The sequence below is a fragment of the Podarcis tiliguerta genome (assembly GCF_965153285.1).
Source record: "Podarcis tiliguerta genome assembly, chromosome: 7".
Lineage (NCBI taxonomy): Eukaryota > Metazoa > Chordata > Lepidosauria > Squamata > Lacertidae > Podarcis > Podarcis tiliguerta.
In genome coordinates, this window is record NC_139540.1 from 3,771,770 (window position 1) to 3,791,388 (window position 19,619).

Below are 19,619 nucleotides of genomic sequence, written 5' to 3' on the forward strand. Positions count from 1 at the left end.
ACCCCCAGTTTTTGAGCCTGCAAAGGGTTGGTGACAGCCCTGCCTGTTATAGAAAACTGGGACATCATCAGCCAAAATCTATTTAAATATAGCATGATCACCATCTTCAAAAATCTATGGGGCAGTCATATGGAAGATACAGCAAGCTTGTTTTCTGCTGCTCTGGAGGGCAGGACTCAAACGAATGGATTCAAATGGCAATTAAAGGAGATTTCAACTAAATACGAGGAATAACTTTCTGACAGAGCTGTCTGACAGTGGAATGGATCTCAGGAGGTGATGGACTTTCCTTCGTTGGAGCTTGTCAAACAGAGGGGTTCTTTAGCTGTGATTCCTGCATTGAAGAGGGTTGAATTAGACGACCCTCCAACTCTACAATTCTATTTTCTAATACTTTGCTAGGACACCCGAAGAATCATCAAGCTGGCCCACATCTACGCCCTACACTGGAATGGGGTTTGGGTGTGCCCAGCAACTCCCATAATCCCTAATAAGTAACTCTAGAAAGGCATCCACGTTTGCAGCAGCAGAGACCCGTCCGTGCCGTTCAACAGATCTAAAAGGTTTCGAATGTCACTTTAGTGGGAAAGAATCTAGATTTGGTTTTTCTTCTGTACAGCTACACACACAGCCCTCTCCTCAGAGCCTGCTTCTGAGAAGGATGCAGGCAAGGCTGGCGGAAAGGGCCAAGGCCACTTGGATGTAACCCATCTTGAAGTCAGAGGCTCCGTTGACGTTGCAGAGGTCGGTGGAACAGCAGGAGACATTCCTTCTTCCCACCTTGAAGTCGCTGAAGTATGGCTCACAGGACGCGGTACATTCTTTGGAGATGACGTTGAAAAGGCCCACGACACCTGGGAAGAAGATCGGGAGCAACAGCAGCAAGAATGTTATTGGCACAAAAATGGAAGCAAGAAGAATCACCGAACGAAAGAAGAACGGCAAATGAAATTAATGGACGATGCACAATTAGACAAATTAAGAGGAAGGATTCGAAACCTGTGGGATCAGAGATTCATAGGTGTTATGTACTGAGTTGAAAAGGATCCAAAATGCAGCAGTCTGATTGGTCCTAGAACAATAGGATCCAAAATGCAGCAGTCTGATTGGTCCTAGAACAATAGGATTCAGAATGCAGCAGTCTGATTGGTCCTAGAACAATGCAGCAGTATGATTGGTCCGCAGGAGCCACCCAATCCAGCTCCAGGTGGAAGTGAATCCACAACCTGATTGGCCTACAGGAGAATTCCGGAATTAGCCAATCACGTGCAGCCCATTGTGTAAATAATGTATATTATTTACACAATGGGTCATGTGGCCAGCATGACTAAGCTGCTTCTGTCAAACCAGAGCGGCACACGGAAACGCTGTTTACCTTCCCGCCGGAGCGGTACCTATTTATCTACTTGCACTTTGACGTGCTTTCGAACTGCTAGGTTGGCAGGAGCAGGGAACGAGCAACAGGAGTTCACCCCTTTGCGGGGATGCGAACCGCCGACCTTCTGATCGGCAAGTTCTAGCTAGGCTCAGTGGTTTAGACCCCAGCACCACCCGTGTCTATATATATATATTTGCGAAAATAAGAATAGCGAAAATCAAAGGACACAGAGAAAGAATTGCCTTTCTTGCTGCTTTTGTATTAAAAAGGGGGCATAAAGGTTTATTTTGAAAGCAGGATTTTTTAAAAGTTTGGTTCCAATTTTTGAGGAATTGAGGAAGGAATAACAAACCCAACAGAAGGGCACCTAAGAAATGGTCTTACCAATGACATCTGTTTTGCATACTTGTCCAATTCCATCACAGTTTTGCTGTCCTTTGCAGTTATTGTTGTTGACCTGGGTGTTGCAGGTGTAACACTTCAGTGAACCAGCTATAAGAGAGGGAAACAGTTTAATGGGGGAAAGGAACAAACTGAAGAAGCTACACTTTGGAAATGACTGCCTATTAATAGCAAAAACAAACCCCTGTGTTGCAATAAGAACCTTGAATCTTGAATTTTATTATTTCGGTCACAGACCAGTTCCAGCCCGCATACAATATCAAGGAAGTCATCAAACACAATAGGGATGCATTTGAATTTGCAATCAGGTATAACAGGGACAATACAGGTACAGCAACACTTTAAAAATATATAGATTAAAACTTAGTCACTAACATATAACCTAAAATTATCATTTAAAATCTTAATCATTATGATAGCACAGCTTGTTCCCTAAGTTTTATGGCAATCGCACAGAATTTGGCTACCCTTAACGTGATCTCAGGATCCTTGTCCTCTACCAGGGATTTTAGACACTGAAGTTCGGATTCATTTGGAGATTTTTGCATGAGAGACAGTTTCTACCTCCATCAAGCCGCAGGGGCAGACTCGTTCTGCGTACGGTTTACCCTTGAATCTGCCCTGCAATAAGGCAGATGGCAGCATGTTGAATCTAGTGAGGCTAAATGACCGTCTGTATTTAGGTATTTGTAATTTTGACAAGAACCAATCACAACAATACAAACACAAGACGTAGGCTAATACAGTGGTACTTTGGGTTACATATGCTTCAGGTTACATACGCTTCAGGTTACAGACTCCGCTAACCCAGAAATAGTGCTTCAGGTTAAGAACTTTGCTTCAGGATGAGAACAGAAATTGTGCTCCGGCGGTGCGGCGGCAGCAGGGGGCCCCATTAGCTAAAGTGGTGCTTCAGATTAAGAACAGTTTCAGGTTAAGAACGGACCTCTGGAACGAATTAAGTACTTAACCCGAGGTACCACTGTAGTTAGTTGAGAATATATAATCAAATAACGATATCATTCCAATTATAGGAAGAAGCCAATCAAAGTTCATATGCACAATATAACAGAGTGGTAGCGAGGTCCGCCAAGCCGTGTGCTCAAAACAGATATGTAAGGACAGTATCACAATAGTCTTTCGGAAGTTTCCAAAGTAAAGTCTCTCAAGAGTCTTTCAAAAGCTTCAGCGGAAGACGTCTCAAAACTCTCAAAAGCACAGTGTCTCTGGAATGATACTACTGTTGCGTAATAGTCTCCATCAGCCGATATTTTTCAACACAATATGTAAGTAAGATTCATGGTAAGGATCTGCGCTCACTAATAATACCAGGCAAGTGCCTTCACTGTACGCTTTTTGAAACCTGTTTAAAACTTTTTTGTTTAGGCAAGTCCAGTGCTTTTTTTCTAAAAAAAAAGTAAAAAAAGAAAAAGTTTAGGGGTACTCCTTTTCCTACTCATATTGAAATACTGCCCCTTAAATGAGGCCAAAGTTAGATTCACAAAATGTTTAAGGGTATGCGTACCCCTGCGGCCCCCCCAGAAAAAAAGCACTGGGCAAGTCTACCAGAGGTTTAGGAAACTGGTGCAAATTTTAAGCTGTTTTTTCCCTTTATTGTTATGTTAACTTTTCAAAAGTCTTCAATTACTGTTGTCAATTTTTCTTAATGATTGTTTTATCCCCCCTTTTCTTCGTAAACTGTTTTAAGGTTACGGGCCATCAAAATCAGACAGCTGTCAGTTTCCATATCTGATATGAGAGTTCAAGAACAATCTTACATCCTCTCCGGTCCCTTAGTATTTATTAATTTATACATAGCCTATCAGTGTCCACAGTGCTTTGCGTGAGTACAAGAGGATAGGAGCGCCCCTTGAAAATCTTAAAATCAAAAAATAAACCAGGGAAAATGACACAGTTAAGGGGAAGCAAGGGGTAAATCATTTGACAAATTCTTTGGCTTGGCTACTGTGTGTTAGGGCACTGGACGTCTCTGCCAAAAAATGCACATTTCACAATGCAATTTTAAACCTAGCGCACATAGGTTTTCAAACCAATTTCCCCCAGTAGATTGACTGTCTGAATATCACTTCCCTCTATACTATGTTTGTACTAGATCGTTGTCATGCTGTAATGACAGCCTGAGCCACCAGGAGGGGCAAGAGGCACAAAGGCTGATCTGAGACTTAGAAGCAGGCTCTTGCAAGGATATACCTCAGAGCTTGAATGGGTCACCTCGGGAGGAAGAAGAGGTGCGACCGTGACCAGCTAGAAGGGGGGCTCTCCTCCCTCTCCTTCTGCTGGTGCTGAGGAAGGCTTGTGTGTGTGTGTGTGTGTGTGTGAGAGAGAGAGAGAGAGAGAGAGAGAGAGAGACTGCAAACATCATTTGTTTGGATGTCACATAGAGGAGGGAGGAAGGTTGTTTTTTGCTGCTCCAGAGAAGCGGACACGGAGCAATGGATCCAAACTACAAGAAAGAAGATTCCACCTAAACATTAGGAAGAACTTCCTGACAGTAAGAGCTGCTCGACAGTGGAATTTGCTGCCAAGGAGTGTGGTGGAGTCTCCTTCTTTGGAGGTCTTTGAGCAGAGGCTTGACAACCATATGTCAGGAGTGCTCTGGTGGTGTTTCCTGCTTGGCAGGGGGTTGGACTCAATGGCCCTTGTGGTCTCTTCCAACTCTATGATTCTATGATTCTATTGTCCTTTGGGGAAAACTCTGGGTAGGAGAGAGGGTGGCCAGGGGGTGAGGTTAGGGAAGATATCAGAACCCTTTGTGGGTTCAGAAGTTGAGGAGAAGAGATAAAATTGCCATTTTTGAGGGGAGCTGTTGGTGAGAGAAAGGGAGGCCTATGGTGGGGTGGAGAGATATTCTGGCACACAGAGGAAGCAGGATAGCACAATCCTCCCTCTCAAATTCCTCTATATATCCTTTTTATGCACACCTAACCCTAGTCTGGTGTTTTTTTTTAACGTATTGTTTGGCTGGAGAACTGCATTTCTCCAGATTTTGAAGGACGGCTCTATTTCCGTCCACAGATTGTTTCAGAAAGTGCAAATTAGTTAGGTTCTCCTTTCAATGTGAAGCGAATTGAATTCTTACCCCATCTCTGGTGCCAAGTATCTAACGCAGTAATTTCTGGCATGCAAAATATCAAAGACCATAACATGCCAAATTCCGTTGCACGCCAACGATAAAACTCTGGCAGATATTGACATTTGAGGCATTTGTAAAATTCCCGCCTCTAATATTTGATTAACAGTCAAAGTTTCAGAGAATGCTTGGGGAATGTTAACAGGAAATAACCCTAATAAGGGCTGTGGGAGCAAACTCGTTTAAGTTATGTTTTGGAGGTCTTTACCTTCCTTTTTTTAAATTTAAAGCTTTTTATTTATACAGCAAGAAAAACAAACAAACAAAAAACACAAATACCAAATTATACACAAATTACAAAAATAACCATAGACACATAATATTCTTAGCAAACAATAAAACATCTATTGGTCTTAACACTAAAGACCCAACCTCCCATCTATTCCATACTTCAAATTCATATTACTTATTGCCAATACACTTTTTTTTTTATAATTAAACTTATTCTCATTAAATCTAATTTCTTATATCTACCTTACAACTATTACTGAAGTTCCTCGAATGCTGCAACAGAATTTAAACAACTATATTTATTTTTCAGATATTCTTTGAAAACCTCCCATTTAGAAACAAATTCCTGTTTTGATTTATTCTTTATTTTTTTCTGATAAACCATCTAATTCAGCATATTCTGTCAGCTTTTGGATCCAATCTTGAATAGAGGGGATTTCATTACTCTTCCATTTTGCTGCATATAAAAAGATACCCTTCCTCTTTTGTGGAATATCCAAATCTGTTAATCCCAGGAGGTAGGTCTCTGGTTTTTTTATTGAAAGAGATCTTTAGCATTTTTTGCAGTTCTGCATGTATACTCTCCCAGAATACCTGTATTTTCCTACATATCCACCACATATGGAAGAATGTTCCTGGGGTCTTTACCAGAGTACCAGAGACCAGAGTTTCAATCCTTACTTGGGGATTGTGAAGCTCACCTTGGGTGCCGGTCTCTGTCTCCCAACCCAAATCACCTCACAGAGTTGCTGTGGGCATTAAATGGGGAGGTTGAGAACCATTTTTGCCACTTTGATCTCCTTGGAGAAAAAAAAAAGATGGGATATAAATGCAATGCAATCGATCGATCAATTGATCAATCCATTTATTTATTGCACTTATATCCCACCTTTTCCTCCAAGGAACATGGTTTTCCTGCTCCTTATTTAATCTCCGCAACAACCCTGCGAGGTAGGTTAGGCAGAGAGGCAGGGACCGGCCCAAGGTCACCCACTGAACTTCATGGCAGAGTGAGGATTTGAACCCTGGTCTCCCAGGTGAGAGCTGGACCATAAAGAAGGCTGATCGCCAAAGAATTGATGCTTTTGAATTCTGGTGCTGGAGGAGACTCTTGAGAGTCCCATGGACTGCAGGAAGACCAAACCTCTCCATTCTGAAGGAAAACAGCCCTGAGTGCTCACTGGAAGGACAGATCCTGAAGCTGAGGCTCCAATACTTTGACCACCTCATGAGAAGAGAAGACTCCCTGGAAAAGACCCTGATGTTGGGAAAGATGGAGGGCACAAGGAGAAGGGGACGATGGAGGACGAGATGGTGGGACAGTGTTCTCCAAGCTACCAACATGAGTTTGACCAAACTGCGGGAGGCAGTGGAAGACAGGAGTGCCTGGCGTGCTCTGGTCCATGGGGTCACAAAGAGTTGGACACGACTAAACAACTAAACAACAACAACTCCCAGAAGCTCTGGTTGGCTTCTGAATTAAGGTTTTGACAGCTCACAGAGCTGAGTTTCCTAGAAGAAATACACTCAGAATGCAGAAAGACCACCTGAAAGACTTACTTGGCTGCATGAAGAAGCTCCCGGCCACCACGAAGATCAGAAGGGCCTTCATCGCTGGTGGATGTCTTCGTCGCGCAGGGAATGGAACATCCTCACTTCTGGGGGCTGCTTTATATACTCTGAAAAGTAACTGTTGGCCCACATGAGACTGGGAGGGTCATGTCCAGCTTCTGGCAGGACCAATGGGGCTTCTTCTCACCAGGAATGTGAGGCATCACCAACCCTCCTCTCCAAACAGAAGTTCTGTGCCTGCCCTTGCAGTGCCCTTAGGCAACTCAGAGCACAGCAGTGGAACTAAGCAGATGAAAAATGAGGTGGGCATAGGGTGCGGTGGGTATTTTTTGGGGCAAATGGTCCCTTCCCTCCTTGATCAGGGCGGGTGAGATTTCTCCTGCTCACATGTCTAAGCGATGACACTCGCTTTATCCACCCAGACCGGCATACCTTGGTCTGTCGGCTTTCATAGATGCCAATTATGAGCTGCCGAATTCAATCTCGGCTTAGGGTTGGAGGATGCCTGAGGGCATCTAAGTCAGAACAGGTTAAGCTTTATCTATACCTGAAAGCTATTTCCACACCTTAAGACACCTTCAAGCAGTGCAAAGTCCACAGGCCTTGCTGCTAACATGCTGCCACCAGGAGTTGGTATCCAAAGGAGACAGAGGAAGAACTGGTTGGACCCAAGAGGAGGATTGCATACAGTCATAGGACGGTAGAGTTGAAAGGGGCTCCAGGGGTCATCTAGTCCAACCCCCTGCAATGCCCAGCTGAAGACTCCCTGCCACAAACTATGTGGAATCATGGCATGTTTGCCACGACGCCACACACACTGAAAAAGCCACAGGATTTGAGCCAGGGGTCAGATGCTGCAGAATGGCCGTTTCAGACTTTCTTTTTCTCCTTTAAAGAAATAAAGTTTATAGTAGGGGTACCTTGGTTGTCTAATGTCTCGGAAGCCAAACGTTTCGGTTTTCGAATGCCGAAAACCCGGAAGTAAACGCTTCTGTTTTCCAACGTGCCCCGGAAGTCGAACGGCTTCTGTTGAAGCCCCCCCCACCCAATTTCTCCACTGAATTTGCGGACCGCCTTTTGTGCCTCTGTTTTTGAACGTTTCAGAAAGGTCTTCCGGAATGGATTAGGTTCGAAAACTGAGGTACCACTGTAATTGAGGAAAGGAGCAACTGTGCAGATATTTAATGGAGGGGTTTGGTAAAACTTTATGATGAAGTTGCTTTTTCCCCGATCTGGTGGAACGCTCTGCCACAAGAGACTAGGGCCCTGCGGGACTTGACATCTTTCCACAGGGCCTGCAAGACAGAGCTGTTCCATCAGACCTTTGGCCAAGGCACAGCCTGACCCCCCTCCTTCGGTAATCCGCACAGAACTTTAGCCCAATGGTTGCCATGAATTTGATTTTGACTTGATTTTAGAATGAATTGATTTTAGAATGATGTGCTACTTTTATTGTTGTTAGCAGTTCTGAGACCGGCTTTGGTTGGGGAGGGCGGGATATAAATAAAAAAATATTATTATTATTAAGGTTGGGGAAATATGGTTGGAAGTGTGTTGGAATCTTAGAAACAAAGAGTGCATGGTTAAAGTATGGAACTCGCTTCCGCAGGCGGCAGAAATCACCACCAACTTATACGGCTTTAAAAGACAAATTCCAGGGAGCGATGGGCTACCCAAGGCTGCTAGTCGTGATGGCTAGCATGCTCTGACTTCCACAGTCGAAGGAAGCAATGCTGGAAATCACAGGAAGAGAGAGGCTTTTGTGCTTGAATCCTGCTTGTGGGTTTTCCAATAAAGACATCTGCTTCATGCCTGTGAGAACAGGAGGCTGGACTAGATGGGCCATGGGCCTGATCCAGCAAGCTCTTTTATGTTCTTAAGCAATGCTCTATAACAACAAAAGAGCTGCCTGTAGCAGGTGAAACCAAGGGTTCCTTTAGGGCACCGTCCTAACCTTTCCCTGCTTAGCAGCAAGACCTGCTTGTCCTAGCTCTACATAGTCTGGCATAAGGTTGTTCTTGTTAATTGCTCTGTTACTCTAGCATTGACAGTGCAATTCTATGCAGGTCTACTCACATTTCTGAGCACAATTCATAGTGTTGGTGCTGACATTTAAAGCCCTAAATGGCCTCAGTCCAGTATACCTGAAGGAGCGTCTCCACCCCCATTGTTCTGCCGAGACACTGAGGTCCACCACTGAGGGCCTTCTGGCGGTTCCCTCCCTGCAAAGCTACAGGGAACCAGGCAGAGGGCCTTTCTCGGTGGTGGCACCCACCCTGTGGAACGCCCTCCCACCAGATGTCAAAGAGATAAACAACTATCTGACTTTTAGAAGACATCTGAAGGTGGACCTGTTTAGGAAAGTTTTTCATGTTTGATTGTGCTTTTAATATTCTGTTGGGAGCTGCCCAGAGTGGCTGGGGAGACCCAGCCAGCTGGGCAGGGTACAAATAATAAATTTTATTATTATTATTATTATTATTATTATTACCATAGAACTGAATGAATGTTGCAAATTTGTCGAGCAAATTACGTGAAATGAGTGCAATTATGTGCATTTGCTCAATTTGTATGTGTTACGGAGATCCGTTTTTTTTCTTGCTGCCAAATTTGGGTCTCCCTTAGTGAAGGATTTTGACGACGTTCTATGCTCATAGCTGTAAACACCACTTTGGCTTTTGAGAACACAGAGTCCATATTTATGCAATGCAAACAATAATACAGTGGTACCTCGGGTTACATACGCTTCAGGTTACAGACTCCGCTAACCCATAAATAGTGCTTCAGGTTAAGAACTTTGCTTCAGGATGAGAACAGAAATTGTGCTCTGGCGGTGCGGCGGCAACTGGAGGCCCCATTAGTTAAAGTGGTGCTTCATGTTAAGAACAGTTTCAGGTTAAGAACGGACCTCTGGAACGAATTAAGTACTTAACCTGAGGTACCACTGTAGAGGCAGTAATAGTCCTTCTGTTGCAGCTGCTCTTGTGTGTGGCAGACCTGTGTGGATGAGCTATCATCACCAACAGCATCAATTGCCATAGTCTATTTCAAATCTCATTATGTTTTGCAACAGAGCCCTGTAAATTTGGCAACGCTGCGCCCATTTTACAGATGGAAGGCTGAGCCTTGTGTGGTAAGATCTGAACCGGGGGCTTCCTGAACTCACACCCAGACCTAGAGGTTGCTGCAGCTGCCTGTAACTCAGAACAGCACCGCAGAGAGAAAAGGAAAGCAAGTTTTACAAGACGGACCCTTATTCTATCCTCCTTTAGTGAGCCAGAGAAGGTTTTTTTTCTGGCCCTGATCCTTGAACTGGAGATACAAGGGATTCAACCACAGACCATCCTCATGGAGAAGCAGGGACTCTACCACTGAACTACGGCCAAATACAGCCAACTTACTGGGCACACATTGGATGGCTTGTCTGTCTTGCAAAGGAGGTTCCTTCTTGGGCTCTGAGTCCTATTGGTTGAGCAGCCTGCTAGGATTTGACATCAGCGCTGGGTGAAGTGTCATAAATACTTGCTACCTGGATCATCAGGCAGCCAGGGCACAGGTGCTGCCCGATTAGCCTGGTCCACTTTTCACTGTGTGCAAGAGTGTGAATCTATGATAACATCAACATTGAGTTCCATAGTTCTTTGTTTGACCCGGTATTAAATTTCTCTGCTTTTCTCAAAAAAGAAAATAATAAAAAAAAGAATTAAGCAGCAGAGCAGTATTCAAAATGAGATATGTTTTCCTGTTTCTGTGAAGGGAGAAGTTTCACTGCCACTTTCGCCTTAGGAGGAGGTGGGGTTGCGGGCTTAACGCCTCCTCCATGTGCACGGTGGGTGGAGGTCAGCCCCGCGCGATTGGGGGAATTCCCGGATGCATCACCCCCTGGCTGGCCAATCAGCTGGCTCGGGGGGCGTGGCCTGCCCTATTTAAGGCAGGACACAGTCGGGGATCTCCCTCTTTGCTGCCTGCCAGTGTTCCTGCTTTTCCCACCCTATAAGGTTTTCGTTCCTTCACCTTGCTATGGACCTTAGTTGGTCGCCGTTGAGGGACCGGGTAGGAATTTTTCCACTTGGCAAATTGGCACCCGCCACTTGGTTTTCACATACCTCATAGCAAATCATCACAACTTTCTTGGTATTGGCGGTTAGGCATTGGTATTGCTCTGTAGATGGAAGAGGGGAGGTAGCGCCATCACCTGCCCCACATATTGAAGGGGAGTCCGATAAAGGATTCCGGGGGTGTGGCCCTGTCCGAAGCCTGGGGAGGTGAGGGCCTAAGGCACGCCCCCTAGCGTTGACCCCGGGGGAGTTGATGTGCATCAGCAGGACTCCCCCTACTGGTGGTTAGCCCTTCCCGGACTTCAAGCAGATGGGCTGGAGTTGGATATAGTCAGGACCAATGCCTAAGCCAATACCATTCATCACCTGTAACCAATAAAGTTGTGGCCTTTTTTCACCCATTAACCTTAATAATTGCATCATATCTCAAGATTCTTAGGAGTATCCATTTGGTGCTTTCTTCTTGGATTCTGTAAAATTGGATTCTGTAATTTGGGCATATTCTGAATTCAGAAAGTTGACAAGCCAAATGGTCAAAGCATTTTCCTCTATGTGGAAAGATGGTAGCACTTGGGAGTTCCTAGTTCAGAGAAAATATGAGGAAGAAGTGACATGACATGACAGAAGTCTATAAAAGTGACATGATAGATGTCTATAAAACTTTGCATGGCCAAGCTGCGGCTGTAGAGACCAATACGAAAGAGACACTTTGACTTTCAGCAGTATGACTGTACCCTCAAAGGTGCTCTCCTCTCCCGCCTCCTGAGACAGACGGGCGCCAACAACATTATTTAATTTCTACGCCACTTCATAGCTTTCTATACAGCTTAATCTATTACAAATATTTCTAAGCGGTGTGCAAAAAACTGAAGCGTCCGCAGACGACTTAAACAAAATACCACAAAAAGCGCAGTTACATATAAAAATGTTACTTTAGAAGAGGTGGAGATTCATTGAAGCTGAACGCTGAGAGAAAAAGAAAGGACTTCTCCACACAGCGCAGAGTTAAACTGTGGAACTCGCTGCCACTGGAGGCAGTAGTACGATTCATGCAACACGTTGGCGACTAATATACACACAATAATTACCAAAATAATTATACATTCTTTATCAATCTTCTGAGAAAAATACAAAAGCTTATGCAAAGCCACAGAGACTTGTGAACTACCCAACCTAAGATGAACTTATAATGTCTGGTTTCAATGGGTTTTTCAGATGCTTAACTCAGTCTTTTGTTTTCTTTATCGTTTTAGGTAAGTTCATGAAGATACCAACAAAAGGTAAGTTCGGTGTTGTTCACAATACCGAGAGATGCTAGTGAAGTTGTAGATGGATGTTAATGAAGTTGTAGACAGGGTGCCGGCGTTTTGCACCTGTTTCGCCCTGCAGTCCAAGTAACCAAGAGGCACACTTAAGCTTAAGCCAAGAAACAGTATTCTCTATGAAACTGAATATCAATATACACATCAATGCTTTGAGATTAGATCACTGAAGAAGCCCAGAAAACTATCTTGGGGGTGTGCTACCTGCAAGCCCCAGTGAAAGGGCCCCATCAGGGGCAAACAGCGGCCTCTTGATTCACTGCCAGGGTGAAACAGGTGCAAAATGAGCCATTCAGATGTGACATGTGGCTCTAGTTTCCCCCCTGAACTGTCTCTGAGGTCCTGTGTCCATCAAGGCTGCAGCTCTGAGGTTGGCTTTTCAGATTCCTCTGCCAGAATCTTCTCAAGGGCCTCCACCCTTGATGCAAAACAATATAAACACCTGCTGCTTGCTGTTCCAGAATGTTCAGTCTTCTCAGCTTCTGCCCGACATCAGCTCAGCAAGTTTCTATGGTGACAGCCCTAGCATTGTGTCCTCAGACCCAGCCATAGGGACAGAGACTTCAACTGCTCCTATGTCTTTCTTCTTTGGCAATCCTTCATAGCCGAGTAAGATTGTCTTCCATAAACATGGTTTTAAAAACGAGTCTGTAAGTGACTGTGGAGGCCAATTCTGGATCCACACATCCTTCCACAGTGGGAACATGGATCCAAACTACAAGAAAGAAGATTCCACCTAAATATTAGGAAGAACTTCCTGACAGTAAGAGCTGTTCGACAGTGGAATTTGCTGCCAAGGAGTGTGGTGGAGTCTCCTTCTTTGGAGGTCTTTAAGCAGAGGCTTGACAACCATATGTCAGGAGTGCTCTGATGGTGTTTCCTGCTTGGCAGGGGGTTGGACTCGATGGCCCTTGTGGTCTCTTCCAACTCTATGATTCTATGATTCTATGACATTGGTTTCTGGGCAGGAGCTGATCACGGTGTGGATTTGCCAAGCATGCCTTCCTCTTAGCACGTTTCTCCCTTGCATCCTGAGTTCGAATGTCTTCAAAGCCCATGACACCTTTGGTAAAGGCTGTTCTCCAACTGGAGTGCTCGCAGGCCAGTGTTTCCCAGTTGTCAGTGTTTATGCTACATTTTTAAAGATTTGCTTTGAGACAGTCTTTAAACCTCTCTTGTTGACCACCAGCATTACGCTTTCCATTTTTAAGTTGGGAATAGAGTAGTTGCTTTGGAAGACGATCATCAGGCATCCGCACAACGTGACCAGTCCAACGAAGTTGATGTTTGAAGAATCATGGCTTCAGCACTGGTGTTCTTTTCTTCTTCCAGTACCCTGGTATAAGTTTGCCTGTCTTCCCAAGTGATGTGTAAAAATTTTCTGAGACACTGTTGATGGAATCTTTCGAGGAGTTGGAGATGGCGTTTATAAATGATCCATGTTTCACAAGCATACAGTAAGTTTGGTAGTACAATAGCTTTGTAAACAAGCATTTGGTTTCCCTGCGAATGTCCCGGTCCTCAAACACTCTGCATTTCAGTTGGGAGAAAGCCGCACTCACAGAGCTCGGGTGATGCTGGATTTCGGCATCAGTGTTGGCCCTTGTGGAAAGATACTTCAACTGCCCCTATGTATCCTAAGCTTCCCTTGCTTTCTGGTACCCACTGAGCCTATTTGGCTATTTGGGGAGAATCTGGGGATCCTGTTGTAAAGCTTTTTCCAATGTGGGTGTAAGGTGGTCTAGCTTCTTCCACCAGAACTGGTAGTTCAGAAGGTGAGCACTGTTGAGGAGGTCTGTTGAGGAAGTCTAACCAAATCCACTTGAATATTAAATGCAATACACACTATTAAGAACTCTTAAATTGAGAGAGAGAGAAAGAGAGGGGCACAAAGTAGCACTCTTAAATGGAATTTATTACAACCGTAGAATTGTAGAATTGGAAGGGATCGCGAGGGAATCTTTTTGCCCAAAGTGGGGCTCAAACTCACAACCTTGAGATTATCATCATAATCATCATCAACATCATCACTTTTAATTTGTACACCATCTTTTTTTTTTTTTGCAAATTAAATTTTTATTGATATTACATATATTTACATAGGAACAAATACAAAATTCATTGCATAACCTACGCATATCACATCAGATCCACAAATCATAAATATAATACAGAATTCTTTTAGGCTCTGCCGAGCCTTAGACTTCCTTCCACACTTTTGGTAAGTATCGAATAAATTTTACAATCTCGTATTTTGTCTCTTTTATTCTATATCGTTTGCTGTTAGAGTTAATTCAACCCCGCCAGTGTTGTCTGGAATTTAGTTCCAAGATAAGTCAGATATTTATTCCAATTATCATGAAATTTCTGTTCGTCTTGATCCCTTAGTCTTCCTGTTATTCTAGCGAGCTCGGCATAATTTATCACCTTAACCTGCCAATCACTTATACTGGGTATATCTTCTGTTTTCCAATTTTGTGCTAGCATAATTCTTGCGGCTGTAGTGGCATATAGAAATAATATCTTATCTTCTTTTTTGATTTCTTTACCCGTCATTCCTAGCAGAAAGGCTTCAGGCTTTTTGGGAAAGGTATATTTAAGAATTTTTTTAAGTTCTGTATACCATCTTTCTATCTTACAATATCCAAGGCGGTTTACAAGCTGAAGAAACAAAGAATGTACACCTAATAATAATAATAATAACAATCTAATGCAATACAAAAAATATGATAATAAAACATAACTTTAAAATAAGCAACCTACATCAAATAAAGTAACATTCAACAATCATTAGAATAGTATAGAATAATATTAAGTATCAGCATATAAAAATTAAACAGAAATCCACTCTTAACAATTACAGTCATACCTCTTGTTGCATTTGCTTCAGGTTGCGCGTTTTCAGGTTGCGTCCCGCGGCGACCCGGAAGTACCGGAAAGGATTACTTCTGGGTTTCGCCGCTTGTGCATACGCAGACGTGCAAAGTGACGTCATGCGCATGCGCAGAAGTGGCGAATTGCGACCCGCGCATGTGCAGATGAGCAGACTCGGGGTGCGTTTTGCTCATGTTGCGAACGGGGCTCTGGAACGGATCCCGTTCGCAACCAGAGGTACCACTGTACATTAAATAATTTCTAAACTACAGTCAATAAAATGACAAGCCACAGTGCATAAAATACTACAATACAAATTGAGAAGCAGAGACTGGAAGGCAGGTGGAAGAAGGCCTTGCCTGATTAAGTTTCTCCGTTCACAGTTCTGCCTCCACAGTCTCATGCTCTACTGATTGAGCTATATATATATATATAGTATATTTGATAAGAACACGTACTCTAGAGCAACAGAGTGCTTTAATCCACCTGAACTGTGCAAACCTAAATTTCCGGTGTGTGCTTGGCTCCTTCCTGCTAAATACTGATTGTCTGAATGTTCCCAGAAGAACAAAAGAACAGCCTGCTGGATGTGGCAAATATTCCATCTAGCCCAGAATCTTGTTCTTGCAGTGACCTGCCAGATACCTATGGGAAATCTGCAAGCAGCATTCAGATACAAGAGCTCTCTCCCTTCCTGTGCAGGGCCAGATTTATGTATAAGCTAAACAAGCTATAGCTTAGGGCCCCACTCTCTTGGGGCCCCCCAAAAAAATTCAAGGAAAAAACCCCTGGATGTACATTTCCAAAATATAAGATAAAAAACAAAATAAAACGTACATGCAGCAACAGTGTTTTGTGTTGTGTAGGTTCCTATGATGCAAGTCATGGGCCTCGCCTGCTAGCCTGCTCCCTAAAATATCACTGGTTTGCTCCTTTCTATATATAGGGTGCCTACGTTCTGCATGGACTGGTCGCATGGCAATATGTAGCATGCAGTTGCAGACTGCAGTGAAGCACAGTTGAATGTAGGTCGAGCTGTTGTACCTGTTATCTAATATTAAAGAGTGCTTGCTATTTATAATTATTAGTAGTTTGCATCATGTATCGCCTATTATTATTTCATATTATAGCAAGTTTCTAGAGACTAGATTATGAGTTCTTGTAAACTGTGTTTCTAAAGGAACTTTTGTTACTGCCAAATGCCAATGTGTTTGCATTATTGTTTGTTATGAATAAAAAAAATATTTTATGTTTGTTGTTTTTGTTTAGTTGTTTAGTCGTGTCTGACTCTTCGTGACCCCATGGACCAGAGCACGCCAGGCACTCCTGTCTTCCACTGCCTCCCGCAGTTTGGTCAGACTCATGTTCGTAGCTTCGAGAACACTGTCCATTTTAAGTTAGAGCTTAATCATTATTTCACCATTAATATACTTCTTCTTAATTGCATTTCACTATTAATATACTTCTTCTTGATTATATTCCAGTTCAGCAATTACTTTGATAAAATACATATTTTGTTCTGTGCAAATGGCTTGAGATGCCTATTAGGTCCATAAATTACCATATAGCACATATTCAACACGGGATGTGGGTGGCACTGTGGGTTAAACCACTGAGCCTAGGACTTGCTGATCAGAAGGTCGGCGGTTCGAATCTCCGTGACGGGGTGAGCTCCCGTTGCTTGGTCCCTGCTCCTGCCAACCTAGCAGTTCGAAAGCACGTCAAAGTGCAAGTAGATAAATAGGTACCGCTCCGGCGGGAAGGTAAACGGCGTTTCTGTGCGCTGCTCTGGTTTGCCAGAAGCGGCTTAGTCATGCTGGCCACATGACCTGGAAGCTGTAAGCCGGCTCCCTCAGCCAGTAAAGCGAGATGAGCGCCGCAACCCCAGAGTTGGTCACGACTGCACCTAATGGTCAGGGCTCCGTTTACTTTTTACATATTCAACACAAAAAATACAGCGACAATTTGTTGTTGACAAAGGACAGCTGGACATAGAAAGGGCACCATTACCTTCAGTAGCTTAGGCCTCATCAAACTTAAATCTGGCCTTGGTTCTGTGGCTTCCAGCTACTGGTGCTTAGAAGCATTGGTGCCTACAACACACCCTCAACAACTTATGGGCAGCTGAGTAACTGCAGAAAACAGGGCAGTGTAATAATCTCTTGATTCCTCAAGATGTCCCCACTGCACCGTTTTCTAGAAGGCTATACTTCACTGCAGCTAAGCACAGATCCCCCACCCCCTTCTTCCCATCCTTTCCAATTATTGGTATGCTCTGCTGAGTCGAACGGCAACCTTGTCTCCCCTCCTTCTCAGGGTCAGACGCTTCTACAAATGACTCTGGCTTAGAGTTCAATTGTGGTTTGTATCAGTCCTGTGCTTTGAGAAGCGCAGCATCTCTCTTTGGGTCGGTCGAAATGCACACGTGCATTTGCACGCTCAACCTGAACACGCATATGGGATTGCCAAAGAAACTGAGTCATTGTGCATCGCTGGGGAAAGGCACCCTGTTCACAAGAATCTGGGAGCTCAGTGCCTTTCCAAAGGAATAACAGGAACGGTTTATTAGAATTAAAAGACAGAAGATGAAGCAGCTTATTTAGGGTGCCAAAATGGAAACGTGGCATTTGCAGAGCTAGAGCAAATGCCCTTCTCGCATGTATGTGTAAAAGCAGAAGAGCAGAACACGCAGTGTGTGGTTTCTTTGGCAACAGGATCTGCAGCCTAGTATGGAGGAAGAAATCTTAGTGGGTGACGGATGCAAAGGAAATTCACTTAGGGTACCTCCAGATTAGCAGGATTTCGCAGGAGAGAGTCAACTGTATACTAGGAAATTCATAGAATCATAGAGCTGGAAGAGACCACAAGGGCCATCGAGTCCAACCCCCTGCCAAGCAGGAAACACCATCAGAGCACTCCTGACATATGGTTGTCAAGCCTCTGCTTAAAGACCTCCAAAGAAGGAGACTCCACCACACTCCTTGGCAGCAAATTCCACTGTCAAACAGCTCTTATTGTCAGGAAGTTCTTCCTAATGTTTAGGTGGAATCTTCTTTCTTGTAGTTTGGATCCATTGCTCCGTGTCCGCTTCTCTGGAGCAGCAGAAAACAACCTTTCTCCCTCCTCTATGTGACATCCTTTTATATATTTGAACATGGCTATCATATCACCCCTTAACCTCCTCTTCTCCAGGCTAAACATGCCCAGCTCCCTTAGCCGTTCCTCATAAGGCATCGTTTCCAGGCCTTTGACCATTTTGGTTGCCCTCCTCTGGACACGTTCCAGTTTGTCAGTGTCCTAACAATTCATGTTAGCACAGGGTGGATAAAAGCTCCCTCTCAGCCTTCGGCAACCAATTCATTTTAAAATAGGTGAACTTTTTGCAGTTAGTGACAGGATAATGCAATGATGGCTGCTAGCCTGGACTTTTACATGGTTAATTCCTATGAATCATGGCATTAGTACAGCTGGCATATGTTTAATATAAAATATATCCCCTGATGGGATGCGGGTGGCGCTGTGAGTTAAACCACAGAGCCTAGGACTTGCCAATCAGAAGGTCGGCGGTTCGAATCCCCGCGACGGGGTGAGCTCCCATTGCTCGGTCCCTGCTCCTGCCAACCTAGCAGTTCGAAAGCACGTCAAAGTGCAAGTAGATAATTAGGTACCGCTCCAGCCGGAAGGTAAACGGTGTTTCCGTGCGCTGCTCTGGTTTTCCAGAAGCGGCTTAGTCATGCTGGCCACATGACCCGGAAGCTGTATGCCGGCTCCCTTTGCCAATAAAGCGAGATGAGCACCGCAAGCCCAGAGTTGGTCACGACTGTACCTAATGGTCAGGGGTCCCTTTACCCTTTACCTTTTTATATCCCCTGATGAGCTATTTATGATTCATGAACTCTTAAGATGAAGATGTGGTCCTCCCAAAATTAAGGTGCTGTTTGTTTCCTCGCAGGTCTCCTTTGTCTCTTTTCTGCTTTGCACTGCACAATGCCCCAGTCCAAGCTGGGCAATGTGTCCTTTTTGCAAATGCTGGTGTCAGTTTCGGCTACCCTCAGTTATTTTTCAAGTTTTAAGTTCCACCCTCTGCCTCCGTTTAATTTTTTTTGTTGCAAAAAATTTCAGCCTCCCAAAATTTCACCAGCATTTTAGTGTTAGATTTCTCCTTTGCTATTCACAGGCTGAGTATACAATTTTGCATAATATGCACATCTTTGCAAAGCAATTTCCCCCCTAAACATCATGCATTTTTGTAAGTGATATGCACGATTATATGCAATTTTATGCACACTTTAGTGTATGCACTGTTGTCCACCTTGCTTGCCATTGCAAAATTTGAGGAAGTGCAAATTTGGGAGGCTGACTGTCTTTTGGGTTGCCTGTTTTTTTGGCAAGTGCCCATTAGTTAGATTTGCCTTTAAATGTGACCTGAATTGAATTTTTCCCCTCCTCCCATGTCATTAACATGATGTATCCCTTACACTTTGCAGGTTCAATCTCATTTTTCTTCCTCCTTGATGTGGGAAGGCTCATTATGACACACTTTGGGAGCCCTTTGATTTGGTGACTTTTGATCTGAAGAACTCATGATTTTTGCATTCGCACCTTGCGGTGACAACCATCCTTCTGTCAAT

General features: G+C 44.0%; 1 protein-coding gene across 1 annotated transcript; it reads right to left on the reverse strand.

Annotated features, from left to right (window-relative positions):
• Window positions 1–560: 560 nt before the first annotated feature.
• On the reverse strand, window positions 561–10,277 carry PSCA (prostate stem cell antigen). Its single transcript, XM_083449121.1, has 4 exons — window positions 10,136–10,277; window positions 6,723–6,852; window positions 1,763–1,870; window positions 561–854 (listed from the first exon to the last, which is right to left on the reverse strand). Exons 2-4 carry the CDS (start codon window positions 6,772–6,774, stop codon window positions 640–642), a joined length of 375 nt encoding a protein of 124 aa, XP_083305247.1. The 5' UTR covers window positions 6,775–6,852; window positions 10,136–10,277; the 3' UTR covers window positions 561–639.
• Window positions 10,278–19,619: the final 9,342 nt, after the last annotated feature.

Excerpts from the sequence above, each read along its gene's own strand:
- PSCA (XM_083449121.1), bottom strand. The coding sequence starts at position 6,774 with ATGAAGGCCCTTCTGATCTTCGTGGTGGCCGGGAGCTTCTTCATGCAG. Across the intron at positions 1,871-6,722 it reads GAGCTTCTTCATGCAGCCAA|CTGGTTCACTGAAGTGTTAC; the intron begins GTAAGTCTTTCA and ends CCTCTCTTATAG. Across the intron at positions 855-1,762 it reads ATGCAAAACAGATGTCATTG|GTGTCGTGGGCCTTTTCAAC; the intron begins GTAAGACCATTT and ends TCTTCTTCCCAG.